Raw genomic sequence first — 24,902 nt, 5'->3', positions numbered from 1 at the left:
ACACATTGTATACAATGTATTTCAGTAATTTATTTCTTTTCAGACTATAAGCACTAACTTGCTTTTATTTGATCCAATCTGTAGTAAGCTATGGTATGAAGGACAGCGTGAAGTACTTTTTCGATTTTTTTCCTTATGTGCTAAGAATAAGCTTAGAAAAAAAAATATAGAGAATATACTAGGTTTGTTCAGTCTAAAGAAAAAAATGAGGCAGTCACAATATCTGCCTTCCAGTGTATAACAGGATGCTAGATTCCTCCATGTCTACTAAAATGGAGAATAAAAATTATCCCCACAAATAACATAAGTTCTATAACACAATCCATATACATTGACCACTCTGCTGCTTGTTACTCTGCACTATGCTAACTCTGCAAACAACTCTGAAACATAAGTCCTGAAGCCACAGGTCTGTCTGTGTGAGAAGAGCAGTATTTGAACACTAGCCACATACTCTTTACAGTATTTGACTTATCCAGGTTTTTCAAATACTCCTCAGGTCTACACTCACATCCACGAGCAATCTAACATCTTTAAAAGCACAGCTTTCTGTATAAAACTGTGCTTCATGAACGAGTGCCCCAAACTGCTGGAAAGACGCAGTTCTGTTCTGCAGGCAGCAGAACCTGAAGGCAGCTGTGCGACGTGAGCCTAGGGGCTCTGAAAGGCCACTCCAGTCTCATCTGCCATGTCAGTGCAGACACACAGCAACATCTAGTCTTTTTGCAAAGAACAGGTCAGACAGACTACAGTTTGCAATAACGCATAAGCTTCAGTAAGGCGTATCAGAGTCTCTGAATAAGAAATATTTTTAAACCTTTAGAATTAATATTGAAATTTGGGGAAATGGGTTACTTTTCTGTGTTTTTTTTCCTAGCAACAGTAAGAAGCAGTTCATTAGTCATACACCAAAGCCAAGCTTACAACTTCATTTTGCCTTTGAAATAACAAAGGAACTCAGTTTCCACATTTTTTTCTGTTTACTTCCAACTACAGAAATATCCACCAATGCCAATTAAAAGTGATAACACAGCATAACACAGAAATTTAAAATGTTAATAGAAGCTGCTTTCTAAATATATCAAATTTCCAATAAAACTGTATGAATACTTTTATCCACCAGGTGGCATATGCCTCACACTTTGCTTCTAATAAAGTCAACTTCAGTGATATGCATGAAGATCAGACCTTTCCAATTTCTTTTCTTCTAATGTAAAATTTCAATGACAGTTTAGAAATTATACACTTTTAGACAAAATAAAAGACATGCTGTAGCCAAGGTACTGAATAATGATGAGTTTTCACACTTAAACTCCACAGTCATGAGCTCTTTTGAAACCTCAGCTTTTTCTCTCCAAGCAAGGAGGTGCTAATATAGTTCTACCAGGAAAGTTATACTTGCAAAACTATCCTTGCAGAGATGTGGTTCAGGATAAAGATGGTAGAAGAACATATACTACTATACGACTACAGTTTGTCCAAGTTCTCTAATTAAACAAGTTGTATTGTCAAAGGACCACAGCAAGACAAAGATTTTACTGTTACAGATATCATACTCAAAATTACTTGTGATCTGGATATTTACACCTATCTGTTTGTATGTGCATGTGTATACATATACACATATGCAAACCAGATCTAACTGGGAAACAGTGATGACAGTTATGCAGATATTGTAGCCAAACAGAAATAAGTATGGTCAACATTTTCAGACAGTGTTTCAGTGGAATGTAGGCCCATCTTTTTTTTTCAAATTGGCCTCCTAAAAATCCCTAAGAGTCCTAAATGTTCATGGTCTGAATATGAAAAATACCAGGCATCCAGCACCTCTAAAGTCATGATGGTTTTTCCAGTAAATTAATCATGAATCTTTAGTGTCCAATTTCAATGCCTGTATTTAAAAACGTTAGCTGTAGCTTTTTTGAATAGTACACTAAAGTGTGGATTCTACCTTCCAAAAAGTATATTGAAAATTACAAAGCTTTTCACATCATCCCCCTCCTGTTTTGGGGGGATCAACTCTGATAAAGAATAGTTCATAACTACCTTGCTTTCAATGACTGACTGATGTTGGTCAGATCACTTGTACCTGTCCATGGTATTAGGCGATGACTAAGACCCCACGTTAGACATCATGCCAACAGCTGGTTGGACAGTAGCAATTTGCACTGGCAAATTTCTGAGCTGATGATCTACAAAGTCTCATGGTCCTAGAGCCATTTGATCCAGCAAGTCCTACTTGACTTTTGCAAGAACTTGCTTTTGGCAGAAAAGACAAAACAGAACTGCTTTTATGTCCTTAATTCTTACCTAAGTCTTCTGGAGGATCAACAGCTAGATGATGTGTTAACAGACTAACTAATATGGAGAACCTCTTATTACAGAAGAGCAGATAAAGAAAAACAAGTAATGTTTTTCAATAAGCTTTGTAGTAAAGACAGATTTCAGCGACTTGCTTACAATGCTTGCTTGCTTATACAATGTGCGAGTTAAACATCAGAAAAGAAGAAATTAAGACTGCTGGATGCTCAGTGGCAACACCACTCCAATACATTAAAGAAACAGTGTAGTTTCAATTTTCCCTTTTAAAATGCATTAAGCCCTGACAAGTCATAACTTTATGGACTTTTCTTCTTGCAAGAAGAAAAAGAAAAAAAAAAAAAAGCCTTCAGAATGAGGCAAGTATGTAGAAGGGGTAAAAAAAAAAAAAAAAAAAAGCCTTTCAGTGTTAGACAATAATGACCAATCTATTCTACAGAAATATGTTCCAATCAATTATTTCTTGTTATATGGCAGTTGCCATAAATTATTTATTTTCTCACAAATGGTAGGTAATCTTGACAATTCATTAGGAAGCTGCTCCCCAATCTCAAGGAGTCTTGAAGATATTCAAACCTTAACACTGTGGCCTTGCAATGTGGCAAGGGTTTTTGTTTGTTTGTTTGTTTGTTTTTCCAGAAATAAACATCTAGAAAACTTGAACTTTTTTCCTATCCTGCAGGCTTATTGTGCCATCCAACCTCTGCTCACTTAACAGCTGTGGCTGCTCCAGACCCCTAATACAGCTGTGGGATCCCCTCCTGAGTAGCTGAAGCTGACAGAGGGACAAACAGCCCAGACGGAAGCTCAAGGATGTGTTTCTTCCAAGCCTAAGAGATGAGCAGCTGATGAGTGGAATATCGTTTCCTTTCCCCTTTTTAAATCTGGACATTAAATGGCAGCTCTAAAAGGTTTGTGAGCCCCCAGTAATAACATCACTCAGATCCATAGTTTCAGCAAACCAAAGTTTTAGCGGGATTGGACCGTGGGCTCAAAGGCCCCCAGCCTATTCACGGTGTCGAAAGGAATCAGTGCATCTGACAAGAAGGCCATAGGGCAGAAGGTAGCAGTTTAATATCTGAAGGTGAAAGTTTTCTAGACTGTAGGTTGTATGGCAGAGGAGAGGGAGGTGAGGAAACAGGATGAGATGGCAGAGGCAGGAGTTAGACTACAAGATGATGACACTACTTATAAAGGTCTTTGGGGGCTTTTCATTTTAATTTCTTTTAAAAAGTACACTTAACATCAACTTTTCCTTCCATTTTCAAAAAAAATTAAATTAAATTAAAGTAGTACAGTCTAGTCTGTCTTAGACTTAGGGCAATATAACATTTACCAAGAGAACATGAGCACAAACTCATCTCAGTTGAAAACTACAATATTTGATCTAACTAAATTGTGCATCCAGTCATGGGTTTGCAAACTGCGGTGCATATACTTTAAATGTCACCTCAGCAGCCAAACAACTCTTCCTGCATACACATGTCAAGTGCTGCTGTTACCACGATAATGGTAATATATAAGCATGATGAATTTGGGATCTCTGCCCCTCCTGGGAGAGAGATGGACGTCTAAGCTTCTGGAAAGCATGGAGACTCAAGATATCAAATTGAAGTGTTGAATTTTCTGATATGCCTCATCTTAGTATTTTAATAATCTTTATTATTCTAAATTTTCCAAAATTAAGTTTATTTTTACTGTAAAGAGATTTTGTTTATTTACCAGATAAGAATTTTAAACTAATTTTTCTCAGACATGATATTTTGAAACCCATTTGCTCATCTTGCAGAATTGAATTCTTTAAACCGACAACCATTTTTTGAGAAGTACATTATTTTCATCAGATCCTTTCCGTAGGAAAAAACACTGCTGGGGAAACAATAAAAATAAATTAAAAAATAAAAAAGGCAACACTATGAAGTATCATATAATGAAAAAACGAAGAAGTTAGCAAAATAGCCCAACTGAGCCTTGCCACACATGCTTGACCTTGTCATACCAACCCTTGACAGAGTGCTTCTGTCCATAATGGTTTAGAAATCAAATGATGACTAACAATCTCTCTCCAAATTCTTTTGATTTTCCTAGCACTTCTACTTGGAAGCATAACCTTTGTATTTTACCATCACAGTAGCACTAGTAGCACTAGTTTACATAGGTCTTATTTCAATAGAAAACCTGTGAAAGTTTTATTTCTTGTTAGATAGGTTTATTTCTTGTTAGCTTGAAAGGTAGGTTTAGAAATAGGATTTTGTTGTTGTTTTTCTCTCTACACTTTTAAAGTCCCAAAACTCAAAGGACTCTTTGTGAACAGTGTCCTTTATTTTCCTTCCAAGTTTTTCATAGAACCCTGGCTCCTTCTCACTAGTTCTTTCAGTTAACTATCTTTTATATCTCATTAGCAAATTCTGTTCTGTACTGTTAAATCAGTTCCCACTTCTTTCACTTAATGAAAAAGTTTTCTTCCTTTTTTTTTGTTCTCTTAGATCCACTGAGTCACAACCACATGGGTATTTCCTGTGAATCTGCTTTCATCTTGGCTGTTGTTTTTCTTATGTTTCATGACAGACTGGAGAAATTAAAATTAGGAAGTATCAGAGGAATCTGATCATTAATGCTTAATATAAAGACTTCCTGATGAGTACAACAGAAAAAAGAAGCAACAAACTTACTATTCTCTATAATAGTATGATGAAATGGACAGTTAACTTCAGCCAAGAACACCAGTTCTTTTGGAAAGCTGATTCCAGTCTAAAAGTGTAATACTACAACCATGTGCACCTCAGTTGTTCAATATGAAGTTTAAACCCTGTTTAGTAAACTTCATGGGGAAAAAAAAAAAAAGAAAAAAAACATGGAAAGGAAGAGGAAAAATGCTAAAACACATTTACTAACCAAAGGGTGTTTATAACTCATTTAAAGGTACTGAAGAAAGATGTCTGAAGCGAGGATAAGAGAGCTGCTATCTGGACACAGAGCAACTTTACCACAAACAAAAAGAAACAAAGTGTATTGCACAAGCCAGTTCTAATAGAAAGGTAATATCCCAACTCTTGCGCCATCTTTATTGGTAGAACTGCCCTGCTTTATTCTGGAAAAATATATGTACAAACTCAGTTCTAGAATTCAAAAAAAAAATTACAAAAGCAAATATATTTCTCAATCCAAATCAGTCTAATAAACTAGGGGAGAGGGAGGAAAAACAATTATGTTGTAATGGTCAGGTCATTATATAGATCAGATAAATCAAAATATTCCCATATGGACAAAAACAAAAAACAAACAAACAAAAAAAAACCTTGACACTGCCTGAAAAATTCAGTCTCCCACACCCAAATTCCCCACACAAGCTTCACCCTGCTGTTTCTGATGATGGATTAATTTTCTGGTATCAAAAGAGCTCCTTGTGTATCAAAAGCTTTGTGATCTTTGAAAGATCTCCTAGACACAGCAAACAAACCTTCATCTTCTGAATTTCATCTGAACTTTTCTCATAAGTTGGACACCTTTAAAAGTTAAGGTTATTTGTTTTAATCTCCCATCATTTTATAAAGGTAATTTTAACTCTGAAACAAACCATTGATGCATTTTATCTCCTCAATAGCTGAACCACTGGGAGGAAAAACAGGAAACAGCTGGTCAGAGCTAAAGTGCGATGAGAAATGTGTTCAAAACTAAAAAATGAGTCAAAAATTATCATCATTTACAAAGGTTGGATCTCCAGTCTTCCCAAACCAATGGCACAGAAACAATGTGCAAGCTAAACTTAATATGAAATGATTCACAAATGCCTGTTAATCAGAAAACCTAAAGAACTTTGCTGCTCAAAGGAAAGTTCAACCTGCTGGTTAAAGTAAAAAACAAAAACAAACAAAAATAAACTTATATTTTTGAACTGCTGGAGAATTGAGAAAATTGATACATTGCCATTTTAAATATGATCCATGCTATACTTCCCACTTGTTAGCTCTGATGTATCATTTGTTACCCCTATGTATCACTTACACAGCTCAAGTTGTTGGGTGACTTCGTGCCAGCAGAGACCAAAGTCTCCTTTACACTCATGGTAAACCATTGAGATGTCAAAGAAATGCTCACGTATCAGAATATATTGTACTTCTATGGTTCTCCCTTCTTTTGTATTGTAAGTTTCAAAAGGATTTGTAGGTGAGCCAGAATACAAGTAAATTTCAAAACAGGGAGCCATTCTGAATGTTTATAAATAATATTTTCCCCTTTAGGAACACATACATTTACATTTAAAACACAACTCACCCAGTGCAATTCTCAGACTGTAAACAACAGAATGGAAGTCCAATGGTATGGTTCCCACAGCAACTGTAATGTGCTTATATAGAGTGAAATAGCTGACATACGCACAGGGTCAGGACTATAACTGCACCAGGTTTGTAGCATGATGATTTAAGTCTGCAAAGTTACTCAGATAAATTCCTATTTTAAAACAGAAAAGATTGATGACTTGTCTCTCAGGGGCCTTTTTCTTGATCCATCTCACAGCAATATTTAAAACAATTCTCCACAGTTCAGATACTTTCTTAAGTTCTTGCTGAAAGACAAACTATTCAGAATAATCATTTAGACCTTTACTCAGCCTGCAAGTATTTTAGTGTTGATTGGCTACATATTAAAAAGTAACAACAATAACCTTGGTTTTTCTTTACTTTTATGCATGTATCTCAAATTACCAAATATTAAAAGTTGGAATGAGTGGGGAAAAAAATGTTTTTGTTTTTTAAACTACTGGAAACAGGATACATCTCTTCTGCAGACTACAGTGCGGCACAACTACCTAAGCTTGTTGAGATAAAAGAAAATTTAGCCACAACAGGGAAGTGCTTGGGAGCAATATGTCTCCTCCAGCACCTGAGTGAACTCCTTAACAAGTGCCTTTAAGTCTGCAGAGCAGATGAGATCTTTAAGGGTTGTAAAACAGTAAGGACAACAGATCCAAATCCAGAAGAAAGGCTTCCAAGCAGTGTGGTAACATGAACAGTAAGTAGCTATGTGCAATGGAAGCGTACTGAAAGAGGTTTTATACACCAAGTTAATAATTGCAGCTTCCACAATTCATCTTCAATATTCATATAAACAACTTTGTTGTTGTTGTTTAAAACTGTAGTTTTAAAACAACTGCTTAATATAAGTTTGGTGTATGTCTTGTTCTTAAAGTATTTGACACAAAATTATGGATCCCATGAAACCGATAGCTCCATTATCCACATACTTCTTTTTCTCCCTTCAAGTCAGTTTACCTCAATAGTAGATTTTAAATCGATTTCAATATGACCAGTATTTCACCCATTCTCTAATACTTGAAGTCAATTCCTGAACTCTAAGAATTAAAATTGCTGTAACATGAAACTAGTGCTGTCAATAATAATCCTTTGTTTTGCCCATGTTTTACTAATGAAGTAAAACTGCTGATTACTTGAAAACAATTTTTAGTGTCAGGAGAATAAAATCACCATAATCATGGAGACTACAAGAATCACCTCTAATCATCTTAAAAGAAGCTCACATTATTTTATTACAGAATTGAAGTCCAAATTTTTGCAAAAATAAACAAATATTACAGTTACTGGAAATGCTAAGAAAAAACAAAGAAAAAGCTTTTATTTTCATAGGAGTTAAATTATTCAGAGTCCTACCACAAATGATTTCAATCTTTTTTTTTTTTCGCTACTGCTGCACGTCCCATACTGTGATGGCACACTTATCTGTAGGAATCTATTTATTATGCTAAGGAAATCATAACTTTGTACAGCAACGGTTATGACTACAGAGATGAAAAGACTCTTCTGAATCTTATACAAATGGGAAGACAAGAATAACATCGGTAAGTAAGAATGATCACAAGCCAATCCAACATATTTTCCTCTCTCAGCTAGGGGATTGATGAGTGCATCTCAAAAATGAGGCTTCAATCTCAGCTCAAAAATGACTGCATCCAGTTACAGTTTCAAAATATTAAAAATGGATACCATCACACAATTCACAGCACTGAGGCGTGTTTTGCAGGAAGGGAACAGCTTTTAATGAGACAATTTTTGAGTGAAATTATTAGAAGAAAAAAATGTAGTTACAAATGTGAGGGCTGAATGTTTGCTTCCAGCACTGCCCCACTTCCGACATTCCTGCAGAAAGCTGTGTGCTGTCTCGCTGCCCTGAGTCACCCCGGATCCAGCCGCTGCACTGATGTCACTGGCTCTGCTTGCTGTGGGAGCACCCTCGGAGCTTTCCTGCCCCTTAACACTGCAGCTCGTATGTCTTTGGATAGTACCTGACAGCTGGATTATGTTCGATTTTTATTCCTTTTTCAAGCTGTTACCAGTCTGTGTTTTCAGCCAAAATTCCTTGTGTCCAGGGGCTCATAACCATACGATATCAAATCGCTTTTCATAAATAAACCATATAGCCTTACATCTCATGGAAGATGCCTTAAATATTGTGGCAAGTATCATTTTACAATATAGAGTTTTCTTGAAATTTCATAACAATAAGTTATATGCCTACCAATTACTGTCAACCCAAGCTTATTTTATTTTACAAAACTTTTTAAAAATGTCCCAGAAGACTGCAGGATAAATTAAAATATAAATGAAACCTCCTAAGTTCAGATTTTAATTATTCACTTGCCAGAGTGATCTTTATATGTCACTGCTTTTATTCAAGCATACCAGAGTTAGCTACTCAAACTTTTCAACAGTTCATATACGTAATGGAGATAAGTTAGTTTCACCTGAGAAAGAATTCAGAACAGTGTCCAACCTTAACACTCTAACACTCTAAAATGAACACTTTAATGTGCTGCAGGGAGATTTTCTAAAACAGATCTTCATGCTTCTTTACAGTTGGTGAGCAGTCACTAGAAGGAAAGTCAGAAAATGTGGAAAAACTGAAGGCATAATACATTGCTCTTGCCAAGACTCCCACACTATTGGCTCTGAATACTTAAGTGTGCTCACAGCTAAAACTTATTGTTCATCATTTGGCCCCAGATTGTTAAAGCTCTAAGTCAACTACAAAATGACACAAACTATCTAGAGATTTATCTCTAACTCTATCACGCATTATGGTAATAACATTGACTACTTCTACAGACAGAGGCTAAATTTCCTATTTTTAAAGCTAGCCTATAAAACTGAAGTAACTCAACCCAAAGCAAATATAAGCATAGAGCTCCATTTAACAAAGTTCAATATATTTTTACAGCACTTACTGAAAGGAAAACATAATTTCTTGCCTATTTGGCTTCTCTTTTGCTTCCCTGAATTTTTTTTTTTTCTAAACAGCCAATTTTGCTCACTTTTCTTTTTCTTTAAACAAAAGACTAACTCCCATGAAAGAAAAAAAAAAAAAAAAAAAAAGAAACTCAGGTCCAGATAGCAAACAGCTCATTCATATATGCTAACTACTTTAACATATGAATATGAACATAAACCTTTAAGTTTAAAAACATACCAACACTACCAACACTAGTAACAGGCAAAATCCTTATACACAGAGAAAAAATTATTGTCAGTGTGGAAGGGACCCCAACAGCTTGCAGATTATTTGCTTCATGTCATTTTATTTTTTTTGTAAGTTCTTTTCCATGTTGGACTAGAAATTTTATTTCAAAGTCAAAAAACAAACAAACAAAAAAATCAAACCCCAAATCTGTGCAATAGTTTGCAATTATTGTGGATTATCTCTTTTATAGAATTATGAGTATAGCATAAACTTTAGTATAAAGAGCAGTGCTGCATTTTAGGTATGCATGCAAACTGGGAGGGAGTCCATTTAAAGAATTCCAACCTTTTAAGTATGGAACAAGAAAGAAAAAAAAAAAAACTGTGGGAAAACCACATAATCATATCAGAATGATGCTATCATAGCAAACCAAGATCTGAATTTCCTACAAAAACAAATTAAAAAATCTGAAAAGTGAAAACCTATAAGGTGGTGGGGTTTTGTTTGTTTGTTTGTTTTCTGCTTTGTGGCTTGGGAAACTCACAGAGGCTGGCAGAATAACTTTACTAGTACAACTCCTATCACCACGTGCCTTCATGTGGCCACGCTCACAAGCTTTCAAAATTGTATCAGTCATCTGAGTGAAACACCATGTTACAGATGTCATTTCCATGACTGACGTTCTTAGATGTTAGGTTCTACCAAGAGTTACTGCGCTACCGACGCTACTGCACTAACATTTAGCTGACCAGAGTTAAGACAGCCAGCAGAATTCTTGCTTCTTAAAGCTCAAGCTACTGGCATCAGGAATGTAATGACACAGCAAAGACGGCCCTGACGCCTACAAAATTAGCTTAGCTGCAGAATTCAGCTATTACAGATTGCAACTATGTTGTTGCAGCTGTCATCTGGAGATCCTGAGGTCACCTACCTTGTTTGAAAGAATCACCCAGTGGTAGCTTAGCGAGCTACTCGAGTCTAACATCGTAGTCGTTGGTGGACGTGGATACTTGAGTCATAGTGCATTGCAACCACCACAAAAGCAGCGTATCAACAGAAAAAGAAGCCGACTTCAGCACTACAAAGCTAACATCTCACAGATGCTGGTGGTTCAATGATTCTAGAAACTTTGGATTTTAGGATTATGCAGACTGCTAATATGATGCAGCTGAGGTGGCCCAAAGAAGCAGTCAGGCCAAGCAAAGCTGACACCAATACTTGTGCTCTCAGTATTTGCTTCTACAACAAATTCTTCATATTTGGGACACCTTTATGATGAACTACTACTACTCATTCCCTGTTTCAACACTGAAAAGTAGATTTCTCACAGAGTTATAACAGTCATATTACGTGCATCCACCTGATAAGGGTAAACCCTGCACTATATACAGCTGCAAAAACTAATGCAAAATTTCAAAATAATTCAAAAAAAAAAAAAAACTCTTATGCAATGCATACATTAAGGTCAGAACAGAGGAGTTTAAGTCTGTATATAAAATATTTCTAAACAATAATCATTAAAAATACATTAAATATATACATGTTTTCTATATAATTCAAAGCCTCATCTCGACCCTCCTACAAAGAGAAAGAAAAAAAAAAGTAGCAAGGAAAGAGTTCAGTGTCTTTCCTTTATTAGCACTAGAATTTTTATGTAAGGGATATGCACAAATGAGACCCACATTTTCCTACTTAAAACATAAAGGTCTCTATTGTTCCACGCTACACCAGCACTGCTATGAAAACTTAATTTCTCTGACTTTTTCCCCCCCAAAAGAACAGTACTACTGTTCATTTAGCTGTTTCAAACAGAATGCATGCTCAAAGGGTGAGATAAGAGGAAAGAAAGAACAAATTACTACATTCATTTACTACTTTATCCTTCATTTGATTATTGGTATGAAAGCTTCCTACAAATGACCATAATTCATTGAATTATTTTAACCCACAGTGTATGGACAACAGGTCTGTATTTGTCACGTCCACTGAGTTAATTTCCATGTTTGTGTTAAAAAAAAAATCTATAAGACTAATAATATAAGCCATAAATACAGCCATATTATTACAAAAATAACATGATACTAAAATAACAGAAAAAACGCTAAGAATGCTTGATGCACATTATACATAAAGTAATCAAATACAGCAATTGGTAAGAAGGAAAATATTTGAAGCCACCATCTGAAAGAAAAAAAAGTTTAGAAATATGCACATATAAACTTTTTCTGACAATAAAACATTCTCTGAATTGGAGTTATGCAGACTGCTTCACTGTACCTGTTTCTTTTGTTCAGAGACAGAATATTTCCTATTTAAGTTATTATTCAGCAAGAATGTATTACATTTATTGCTGAGTTAGTTTATATATCACAGAAGTCTTCTAATTAAATCCATCAAACCCTAAGATGATATGCATTCAGTATTACATGGCAGTGGTGTAAACTAGTGAATAATTCAAGCATATTAAAGCCAAGGAATTCAAGTCAAATTGGAAATGCCCAGTGAAGAAACCTAAATGCATCCTTACCTTTTCATATGTATGTAAATAGAAGTTACCCTAGACCTCAGCTACAAAATATTTTCCCTTTTTACTCCAAAAAAAAAAAAGCTTATAATGTAAATGCAAACATTTGGTATCACATTAGGTATCACATTAGGTAAATATGTGGCTCATCTTAATTCCTTTGTGGAAGTGTGACCACACACCATACAGGGCACATGTTGTACCAGCAAGTTCGTGCTTTCCACCATTTAGGACAGTGACTATCACAAGAATAAACTGCACCATAAAGCTTTGCCACCTAGTAAAATAAATAAATAAATAAAAAATAAATAAATAAAAGTGTATACCTGTTTGCACAACTCTTCATTTGTCTATTTAAATGGAAAAGTGTCAGGTTTTGGATGAATATGAGGAATATTACCGGAGGGCAAAACTGTCATGGAGCTCCTGAGCTATCAAGTCCCTTCTTCTGTTATCACTGACAAAATTTCATACAACCCATTTCATCAATTTAACAAGTTCCACCATAGAAAGTAATTAATTTTTCTACCATTTCCGTCCTACAGAAAGCTGTTGCAGAGTCTCATTACTAATTGGTAGATGCTTCTCCCAATTCTCAACCTAAGTTTATTCAGGACCAGTTTATAAGCATGGCTGCTTATCCGACCGCAGTCTCCTCTACCATGGTTGTCTTCCCCTCCCTAGACCTTATTCACACATTTTAATGGAGAAGAATCACACCCTATTTTTTGTGCTAAGCTCAGGAAGCCTCTCTTCTCTTACTCCTCTCAGAACAGTTTCTCTTGCTGTGATCATCCTGCTGGCCATTCTTTCTCAGTAGTCATGTTTCAGATTAATCCTTCTTGAGTACCAACAGACAAAACCCTCTTTTATAGATCCCACTGACAACTATTTCATTGCTACCACCACAGAAAATCTTTTAGTATTTATAAAAATAATATACAGAAGATGTGCTATGTCATTTCTACAATAATATCTCAGGCATTTATGATTTCATTCTAATTGTGTTTTTTTTTTTGTATTATCTTAAGAAAATAAGAATTAGGGCAATAACAGCACATTCATAATAGTTGAATAACATTTAAGAAATTTCTTTCTTAAATTCTTTGCAAGTGTAGAAGGATTATAAATACCTGTAATTTCAGGGAAAATACTATGCTTTCTTTTTCAAAGCAACAAAATTTGTCACTGTGATCCAATACTACCATATATCATTCTATACAATTGATTTTTATAAACACAAATATGCCACATATATTCAATGTATGCATATCTATAATATATATTAAAACAGATGTATAAATATAAATGTATATTATATTTTATATGTAAACATTTATAAAATGTATATGTATACAGAAATATCTGTATATAGGTATATCACACATTATTTATATAAAAACCTATCAAGTCAAATTTATACATACATATGTAGAGAAAAACATGCCTATAAACATTTTATACAAATACACATATGAATGTGTATATATATGCACACACACGTATAAATTTTACATAAATATAAAATTATACTTTCCCTCATGCCAATCTTAAACCAAAATGAGTTTCTAAGGACAAGACATTCTTCTGAAAAGCAGTGCTCAATATAAGGTTCAATGGTTAAGTGAAATGTCCTATTGTTACCATATATTTACTATTTGAAGGCATCTTTTTAAATGAAAGGTCATCAAGTTAGCAAAACTCTTACAAGTGAAACTATGAAAAGCTTACCTCGTGCCATAAAGAGGTCTCAAGAAAGGAATTAAATTCCCAGTTTATTAAGGACTGAATTATAGTTAGCTGTTCTGTCGTAATCCTAGAACACTTCAAGCCACTGTTGTTTCTCCTTTGCTCAACATAATTCCAAGCAACAGTTCCTATGTGCCCTGAAGGTAAAGTCCTAACAATTGCTCTCGTTCCAGTATAAACTGATTTTTTAACCTCCTTATCATTTTTACAGAAACGTCTTATTAATAATGTGGAACGTTCTTTTTTGTTTCTAAAAAAATCCTCCTCCATCTCTTCTTCACAGTTATCATTACAGTCTTCAAAATGGCTCAGAAAGGGCTTTGAAGGCATTCTTCCAGTAAAGTTATTTCCACAGAAGTTGTGACCTGAGCATGCCACTTTAACCTTTCGTGGTGCTCTTTCCAGACAGAAGTACTTATCCCTTAAAGCGTCGTCATACAACTGCTGCCCATTTTCATCCTCACAGTTGTTTGTCAACTCCACTAACGTGCAAGTGCAGGCCGCGGAACCAGTGGTGTTACTACCGCCAACACTTACTGGCTGCAAGCAGTCATCCAAAATGAAGCTGTTGTGTAAATTGCACAAAGCCTTTGATATATTCCTTTCACTAGCACAATGAAAGTGAAAAAAGGCTACTTTATCAGTATCATTGCTGTCATTCTTATTTATTGCTGTCTGGCTTCTTAAAGAAGGTCCATTCATTTTCAACTGAATTTCTGCAAGCATGGCTCTTTCCAGTGAAACAGGAATTCCAGTTTCTAGGCATGCCTCTCCCCCTGCTAATGTGCCACAAGATTTATACATCTGGCTGCACGGGATATTGCTCTTGTAGTTTTTCTGTACAATGTTACAGTTAATGTTAAGAAATTCCACTGAATCAGGGATGGAGCTGTTTCTCTCCCAGAAGTTTTCATTACTATTGTCATCAGTCATTTGTTCATTTGCCAGAGTGAATATTTTGGGCACTGAGCCCCGAAGACTTTCTTCTTCCAGTCTGTGTAAGTATGAGAGCGCGCGTGTGGTTTGCCTTCCTGGACTGGCAGTATGTCTTTTTATAACACTGGTGTCCAAAGCATTTTCAGTATTTTCATCTCCAGCTGACTGAGCAGGTATCACTTTACCCTGTACCACAGAGACAAGAACAGAAGCTGTCATTTCCTCAGAGGTCATCTTGCCACAGTCTTTAGTTGCTGGATGTGTGCTGGGGAGGGGAGTGTCTAGCAATCCTCACACCACGATTTCAGTGTAATAAAAGTTTCAGTGCTAAATAATCAAGAAACACATGGTAAAATACAAACTGACTACTTGTTCTTTTTGAATTCGGGAAAAAAAGTAACAAGTTGTTGTTGTTGTTTTAACTACTGGACTACCAGGCTTTTCCAGTTGTGGATTACTGGCACGAGATGCAAACATTTTTAAAAACAGCTTCTTAATGTGATGTAGCTGTTTGACTCGTCTCTTCCTAAAATTAATTCTTCTACCTTACGTTGCACATACATTGTTGCCTCAGGTTGCAGAAAAAGACCAAACACATAATCCATTCCAGAGATGCATCCCCCCATGGGACATTCAAGAAGTTGAGGTCTTCTGTAAAGAAAAGAAATATATATATATATATGTATTATATGTATTGAACAGAATCCATGGCACAAAATCCATCATCACAATTATAACAAAAAATTGCTTTTATGTAAAGAGAAGAAACACAAAACAACAGAAGATAATTGTACTGAGACCTACAAAATCACAAAATACACAAGTAAATGTCTTACAGTTTCTATTTACAATTTGGAAAAAGTCCAGTCACATTTTGCATGTTCAAAAAGCTGAATTCACATCACTATGGAAAGCTACATAACTGCAGAAAAATAATTTTGCTGAAACTGTAATACTGGAATTGAACATACAAGTGAATGTATATAAAGAGAAAAAAGGCAATGTGCTTTATATAATCTCTCTGACTCATAGCCAGGACAATACAACAGAAATATATTATTTTCAAACCTATTTTGTGTTTTAAAACTAACTCTTTTCCTGTTCAGAATTGAACCCTATCACAACTGCAACTGCTTTGGTGTTACATGGTTTCTGTTCTCAGTAACCTTTACAAAGTTACCTTCCAATCATGAACAAAACACATTTTTTTGCCATAAGTTTATCACTGAAAAAGACAAGCAGCAAGCCAAGAGACTAACCCATATTCATTTAAAAAATAAATAAATAAAACAACTTTGTTTTGACCTTAAAAAAAAAAAAAAAAGGGAAGTTGACATTTTATTATTGATTTATATCCTAAAGTAGTTTGGCGCAAATCAAAAGATAAAACACTCTTTAGTTAACAGGATATTTAACATGCCGTTTTCTTACACAAAGAAACGCAGCAGTGTAACTGAATGCATCAGCTTTCCTGATCCATCTCAGGAGAAAGCAAAAACAAATTTACTGAAAAGTTACATTTAGCTATAAATTGGATGACTTAAGGTTTGCTAGCCAGTGAAGAGCATTCTCTTCCAGAAAGTCACTAGAGTTTATGCACGCACACACAAAAAAAAAATTAATATTTAAATCGAGACTTCAACTTTACTGGTTTAACAACAGATGAGAGACCCGGGAGGATTATAAAGGAAAGTGATGCTGACAGAACAAAGAGCCACAAGTTTTACATTTTCCATGCATTACAAAACTCATGTGCATGCCAGAGCAGCCAGAGGATAGTCAAGATGGGACTCAGGTCCTGGACAAGAGAAAACTGTTTTTTCTTGATCTTTTATTTTACTCCTAAGTCTCTTTGTTGTTATACGAAGTAACAATAACAGTTTGTAAAAGGTAAAAAACACATACATGTATTAGTCTTCGGTACTGATTTTTGAAGGATTTCTTTCATCTAATCAAAACATCTCAGTCTACTGATTCATCTTTCCTGTTTGCTACAGAAAGATTCCAGGCAATCCAATGAAAACATAAATAATTGAAATATATTCATAAATGTACTCCCTGTAATATTGCTGAGCCATGAATAGATGTTAAAGGAATGGATTGTTACTGCAAAGAATATATAGTTTATCATGGTGACTGCTGAATGAAATTCTTACAAAACATCACCACTCTACAGGGAAAACAAAACAACAATTTCATTACACAACTCCAACTACACAATGAATTCAAGATCACAAAAACAGCCATACACGTTGACGTTTTTTACATCATTCTTTAACAGAAAAACTTTTTTGAAAAAAATAAATGTATTGCTGATTTGCTTCTGTAAATAGAAAGCTGCTATAACCACAGGTCCATTTATATCCCGGACACTGTCCACAAAGCTCGTTCAGAGGCCAGGACTGCTCTTCCACAGTGTTCCCAAAAATTTCCTTCAACTTTATTCTCCTGTTTCTCTTATATTAGAGTCTCCACACATGCCCCCTCCAAGCCACTTCTCTCAGATCTTTTCATTTCTAGAAACTTTCATCTCAACTCTTCCCCACCACAGATTTTGTTGCTCACCCTTCTCCTTAGCTCCAGAGGCTATGTGACTGCCCCTTCTATACACCACCATCACTCTTCTTTAGGGCCCTCTTTGAAATACGTTTCCTCAAGAATCATGTCTGCATAAGAAGCTCCCTGCCTATGTCCAGCTGTTCCCATCCTCTAATGGGCACTGCAATATGATAGGGAACTGATCCACCTCAAGAATTTTTTGCTCAAGTTACTTTACAGCTAGATCATTTTCCCAATCCAGTACACGTATGGTTGTATGAACATGTGTGTTACAACAGCACGACGGGGGAAAGCAGGCAGCAAGGGAAAGGGAGAAAAAGGCTGCTTCAATCAGTTTACACACCTCTGCTATCTGCAAATGCAGTTTGATGTTTCAGGTATGTCACTCTAGCAGCTGGCTACCACCAAACCTGGCAGATTCCCTTCTACCTTCACACCTGGCCCTCCATCCCCATTTCCCCTCATCTCACACATCTGACACCACAAATCCACCAGCTTAAGTTGATTGAGCCAGCCAGTTTGTCAGGAAATTCTTCTTTTCATCCAAATGAACTGACTTACCTTGTGGCCATGTGATCGTTACATCCGGAGGAAAGGAAATATTAGAAATGCTTGGTAGGGACCACACATCCCAGTAGTAGCTTCAGTTTAGATCTGATGTCTAAGTGTTTGCTATGCTGTCTAAACACACTCTGAAGATAAAATCATAGACTAAGAGAAGTTATCTAGTGTATCAGTATGCCAAAATCTCATAAAATAGCAAGTAGGAAGTGTGATGGTAGAGCCTCTGATTTATGGACAACTGCAAAAATATCTGAAGCTGCAGCTAGGCTGAACAGATGACGAGGGTTTCATGTGTCCCCCATTACTCTCTTCCCAGTCTCTGCTTTCCACTGTAATCAACAGAATTCAATTCACTGTGTCCAGCAAATTCCTTAAACTGTTGGAATTCATTAAACTTGTTATGAAGCGTGTTAACAGTGCAATAAATGCTATCAAGTGTAAAACTCATAAGCTCAACCGATAAAATAGTATTTTGTAACTTTCTGTAAAATTGCAGAACTTTCACTCCCCTTGGCTTCCTATACTCACATGTCTGCACATGGGTGGCCAAAGCCTAGATCCTCGTATAAAAGCTTCATACAAACATGGGTGCATTTGCATATAAAATTATTCAAAACCATATTCTTCCTGTTGCACATTCAACTCAAAGCACTCTGATCCACAGTTAAATCTGCATGTAAAAGCACTTGAACTAGATGATTAAACCTACCCTGTACTCAACACATGCTGACATTTTCTAAAGCCACTAGATTAGCTGATGAAATCCATTAATAACTACACTGGTTCATTTTACAAGGCTTAAGTTATGTCAGAAATGTAATGTGCTCCTTTGACCAGTAAAGGAAAGTAAAAATATAAGAAACTAGATCCAGCACTAGTGAATCATCCTGACTTCAGAGGTCAGCCAACAAAGACAGGCAAATAATGAAAATAAACAATCTAGTGACCTTTCAGTACACACATTCACAAAATGTATTAAGTCTGAAAACATGTGACATGAAACTAATTTGTCTACTTTTTTTCACTGCTGCATACACTTTAAGACAATGTTCAAGCCAGTTCTAGTTACTATTAATAATAATAATGTTTAATAATTCCTTATTCCTCAGCTATCTGGGATTATAGACGATAACAGACTGGGTAAAAAAACTTCCAACATAATCTAAGATGCAGAAAATACAATAAACATAAGACTATAAAATTGTATTAATTTAGTATCAATTTAACCTTCAGTACATTACTCAGACTAATTTCTTTTTGAAGTCCAGAGAAATGCTGTTTCAGAGAAGAAAACATTATGTCAAGTACTGCACTATTTAGTCTAAGTAAAGGCATCTAAAGGATCAGACCGGTCACACAATGCGGTAAATTAGAGCCTTTTAACCCTACGCTGTCAAGGGAAAGATGATAAGATAAGTATTTGAGGATGCTGGCTGGACTGTGGGAAGAAGCAGCAACTGCCTCTTTACCCTGGCAAGCAGGACTAAGGGTAAAGATGGGAATTATTTAGAGAAGTTGCATGCTGTCGGAGATGCCGAATTCAATTCAGTATGCGGGATGCTGTGGGAGATTTACCGGGAACTGGGTGAATGCCTGGTAGGGGCCAAAGGTGCAGAGAAAGAGGGGGACTGACAGACAAGATATGTGAGAATATGAAATGCACATTGATGGTTTTCATGGGCAAACTGCTATTAGACTGGGCTGAAAAGTAATTCAAGACAGCTGAGGGGCACGTGGAAACTGCCTGAAAATCCCCCCTTCTTCCTAGTCTATGCTGGGATGTCTATAGCTATTTATCCAACTTGAATCCTACAGGTTACATATACTTGGTGACTATCAATCCTAAATCGAGTTTCAGCACGGAAAACACACACAAATCAAATATTTATATTAATTAGTTCAAATTAATAATTATGGATACAGTGCCCATGGTATAAACCATCAACGAGTAAGAGATTCTTTGGAAAAAGCAAACTAGTGGAAGAATTTGGCACAGGGTAAGCGGATACAAAACTTTAAATCATTATCTCAAGCCACCCCCAAAACTGTGTTTAAACAATATAATCTCAGTTTAAGCTCTTAAGAAAACAACTGATTCATGAGGTTATTAGTATACTACAACTATCCACTTGCAATAAAAGTAAATTTAACTATCGCTTTTTTTTTTTTTTTAAGTAAACTATAGTTTGTCCCAAAGTTCTTGGAGATAATAAGAAAACCACATTTATTAACACCTCTAATTTACCCTGTAGCATGCACACTAAAGTTTTTAACTATAGTGCCTTATCTCAGAAACAAGCAGAACAGACCAGTACAAGAACAGGGCACCAACATGTCATTATCAGTCTTCTGAACTTTTCTTCTGCCCAGGGAACCAAAGGCAACAGTAAGGAGGAAATAGCCAGACTCTTAAGAATCATTCAAGATGTGCACAAACTCTGTTCGAGCAGTTGGAGGCAAGTTATAACAACATTTTACTTGGCACAGAGCATCACACAGAACCTCAGATTTACCACCAGTGTCTGTGTTTCAACAACAAAAAAAAAAACGAAGAACTACAGTATTTGTATATCCTGTCAAGTCAGAGGTTTTTTGTTGTTGTTGTTTTGTGTTTTTTTTTCTAATTTCTAGAATACTAATCAAAACATGATCAACTATTAGACGTCTCACGCTTTGCAAATGGCTGCCAGGTGGTCAACTGCCTCATCATTCACCACTGCATCAGGCAGAATCTGAAGTCACTGCCAGATACCAGCTCCAAACTTCATTTCTTTACTGTACATCTTCCTTTTCTGTATGAGAAGCACTGAGAGAACCCATGACTGAATTTATCTTACTGTCAGTGTCAGTTCTTTATTTCTTTCTAGATCTGATCTGCAATAACATCTTTAAATAGTCTTTCTGTTCAGTGATTACTTGCATTTCATGCTAAGTAACCTACTTTTTGACAGCAGTAACTTCACCATTACAGTATCACAGTATCACAGATTTCTAGGTTGGAAGAGACCTCAAGATCATCGAGTCCAACCTTCGACCTAACACTAAGTACTCCACTAAACCATATCGCTAAGCTCTACATCTAAACGTCTTTTAAAGACCTCCATGGATGGTGACTCCACCACCTCCCTGGGCAGCCTGTTCCAATGCTTAATAACCCTTTCGGTAAAGAAGTACTTCCTAACATCCAACCTAAAACTCCCCTGTCGCAACTTTCGCCCATTCCCCCTCGTCCTGTCACCAGGCACGTAGGAGAACAGACCAACCCCCACCTCTTTACAGCCTCCTTTAAGGTAACTGTAGAGAGCGATAAGGTCGCCCCTGAGCCTCCTCTTCTCCAGGCTGAACAACCCCAGCTCCCTCAGCCGCTCCTCGTAAGACTTGTTCTCCAGACCCCTCACCAGCTTGGTCGCCCTTCTCTGGACTCGCTCGAGCACGCCCGTGTCCTTCCTGTAGCGAGGGGCCCAAAACTGAACACAGTACTCAAGGTGCGGCCTCACCAGAGCCGAGTACAGGGGCACAATCACTTCCCTAGACCTGCTGGCCACACTGCTTCTTATACAGGCCAGGATGCTGTTGGCCTTCTTGGCCACCTGGGCACACTGCTGGCTCATATTCAGCCAACTATCAACCAATACTCCCAGGTCCTTCTCGGCCAGGCAGCTTTCCAGCCACTCATCTCCCAGCCTGTAGCTCTGCTTGGGGTTGTTGCGCCCCAGGTGCAGGACCCGGCACTTGGCCTTGTTGAACTTCATGCAGTTGACCTCAGCCCATCGCTCCAGCCTATCCAGATCCTCCTGCAGAGCCTTCCTGCCCTCGAGCAGATCGACACACACACTTAGCTTGGTGTCATCTGCAAACTTACTGAGGCTGCACTGGACGCCCTCATCCAGATCATCGATAAAGATATTAAAGAGGGCCGGCCCCAGTACCGAGCCCTGGGGGACACCACTAGTGACCGGCCTCCAACCAGATTTGACTCCATTCACCACAACTCTCTGGGCCCGGCTATCCAGCCAGTTTCTAACCCAGCGAAGCATACGCCAGTCCAAGCCCCGAGCAGCCAGTTTCTTGAGGAGAATGTTGTGGGGAACACAACACAACGCAAGAAAAGATAAAATCCAGAAAAAGAATATAAATCCAGAAAACAGAAGCAGAGGTGCAAGAGTTTGGTACACAATTAATCTCAAATCTTTCAAAATACTGTGAATGGTGTTTCTGTTAAAATACAAATGACAACAATGACTTTCATTAAAATAGAAGTAATAAATATGGGAAGAATGACTGTATGTATTTCCTGTCATTTGCCAGTCACCTCTGTGGCCTCAAAATGTTAATTCAGAACAGAATAACTTGCATACAAGCATTATTGTTCTGAGAACTTATCAGATTCAAAATCTGCCGCTTTGAAATACTAACTGTTCACAACAATAAACAGTCAACGGGAACCTCAGACTGCATACAAGTGTCATTTGTAAACATTCATACTCCCTCCTATCAAACTATCACTCCTCAAAGAATCATTATCAAACTCTTCCTGCGAACAGGAAGAGATTACATTATTTGAAAGCCAGATGAGGTCCTGAATACTAAGGAAAATTAAGTAGGAGACTGATTGCAGGCACTCACTTGAAAAACAAAACAAAATGAAACAAAACAAAAACACACACACAATTTCAGAAATGTAAACCAGTGACGGAACTGGTGTTTCATGCTCAGAACCTGTTCTCTTGCTAGCACATTTTGGTACAGTGATGCTTTCACAGATGTCACCTTAATCAAAGGATACTGTATGTCTAAGTTGCTTCAAGCCTTCAGAATTTAGTGCCTTGGCTAGCCAGCCACCAGCCCAGCCCTACAGCAGGCTGACCTTTTCAGACTTGTGGACAGGGCTGAGACATCACAGCACGCCTGCCGTACTCCACGCTCTGCCTGAAGCACCATCTGTGTCTCCACTGGCACCCAAGCTTCGGCAGTGAAAGAAACAAGCACATCGGTAGGTTTGTTTACCTGGACACTGCAAGAACAAGTATTAATCCTAAGGATCTACAAGTCTTGGCTCAGCAGCTTTTAACTGAGCAACACTTCAGACTCAAGGCATTTAGGAAATGGTTCTTACCAGCACCATTATCTCTCATCCTCCCCTCTCCTGAAGGGGTAGCAGAGAGGTTAGCATCACAAGACAGAAATACTTGCCCCTCTAACAAGAATCTCCAGTTCTGGCAATCCCTTTTCTTATCTAGTCCAGTTAACAATAAAGCATCGCTGGTAGGTAGCCTTCCCATCTGAGCTCATGTAGTATTTCATTTCTGCCCAATGGGAAACCATGCTCTTAAGGTACATGAAGTGACACAGTGACACATTTTGGAAAACTACTACTTCACATTGCCATGAAAACTGTCTCCTTACTCAAGCTTTAATATTACTCCAAGCCAGGTCAAACAATGATGAAAAAAGAACACCTCAGGTTCCTCATCTTGTTCCTCCTTCCTTGCTGCATTTTTTTTGTGTGAGCACTCAAGTATCCTCTCATTAACCCCTCTCACAGTCCTGCATGTATGCCACTAGTCATGTGATGAGAACAGAACAAATCTGTAATAAAAATATTTCTAACTGCTCAAAGTCTGATGGCATGTTAGAAGTGCTTACATCACCAGAGTTTATCTTCTACAAATCTACACTAACACTTATATTCATATTATGCTATACTACAGTAGTCCCATTAAAAACCTTTACATGAGTAATAACATATATTATAGCCCAGCTGTCATAACTATAACAAAAGGAAGTCTATTAAAACTGGAATCTCAGTATGTGTTTCAAATAAAAATGAAAAGATAATCTGTAAGTGAAAAAGAGTTCGGTCATTTGTCAGAGCTATACATTTATACTTTAATTATAGAAAAGCATACAAAAATGTTTCAAATGGTGAAGACTAATGTTATGAAATTACTGTGCTAGACTTGTCCTTTCTCAAAATTATTTTCTTTGTGTATCATTCTTGACCTATTCATACCATTCATTCAAGTATCTTAATATATGTTCAAAAGAAAGAAAGAATTTTAAGAGACTATTGCCATCTCATCTGCATATTATTATCATGTCTTATAGAGAGCGCAAGAGAAAAAAAGTCGTTTTGCTTAAGAAGTGATTAGTTATCTGCTTGAGAAGTGTCACTTTCATCAGATCAAGCATCCCTGAAAACACAGGAAATAATTTCTATACCACCGCTACTGTTCTAACATTTCTACATTTTAAGCACAGTGACACTGAAAACACTACTACCCAAATACAGCAAACAATATTTGCTCAGCAAATCCATACTGCCTTTTTTTTTTTTTTTGGCCTACGATGGCTTTATCCACCACATCATTCCCTCGGAGAAAGCCCACCCTGACATCTGACTTATTCAAGCCATGAAGTAATCTCTAAGATGTTGGCTCTTGCTAGAATTAAATGTGCAAGCAGCAAATTACCATGCAACTGCAAATAATTTAAGTAGTATTCCAAGATATTTACTATGTTAACATAAGAGGTCATTGCCCATATAATTATTTTAAGTGATCATTTTAAATTAAATACTTTGATATTTAAAAGCTCTTGTAGCTATCATTGGAGCTCTCATTATAGATACTAGTAATTCAATCTTATTCAATAAATATATAAAATGGAAATACACGTGTGGTGACAGTTAAGTTTCTATATAATATGCTGTCACACTAATATAAATGGAATAAGACACAAAGAAAACTGCATGTTCACAGCAACTTCCATGTTCCTT

At 36.7% G+C, this 24,902-nt stretch overlaps 1 protein-coding gene across 10 annotated transcripts in view; it reads right to left on the bottom strand.

Moving 5' to 3' along the window:
- PLCE1 (phospholipase C epsilon 1) overlaps nucleotides 1-24,902 on the bottom strand; it is a 157,987-nt gene that overhangs the window by 116,782 nt on the left and 16,303 nt on the right. For 8 of the 10 annotated variants that reach the window (XM_067000774.1, XM_067000773.1, XM_067000776.1 and 5 more), the window contains exon 2: nucleotides 14,048-15,652. In XM_067000774.1, the coding sequence (XP_066856875.1) occupies nucleotides 14,048-15,235 (1,188 nt within the window). In that variant the 5' untranslated portion in view covers nucleotides 15,236-15,652. Of the gene's footprint in view, nucleotides 1-14,047; nucleotides 15,653-17,566; nucleotides 17,635-24,902 lie in introns of those variants that run through there. The other 2 variants (XM_067000779.1, XM_067000775.1) reach the window with 2 other exon arrangements.

Source organism: Anser cygnoides, chromosome 7, assembly GCF_040182565.1.
Source record: "Anser cygnoides isolate HZ-2024a breed goose chromosome 7, Taihu_goose_T2T_genome, whole genome shotgun sequence".
NCBI lineage: Eukaryota > Metazoa > Chordata > Aves > Anseriformes > Anatidae > Anser > Anser cygnoides.
The sequence above is the reverse complement of the archived record's forward strand: the minus strand, read 5'-3'. Positions and strand labels throughout refer to the sequence as shown.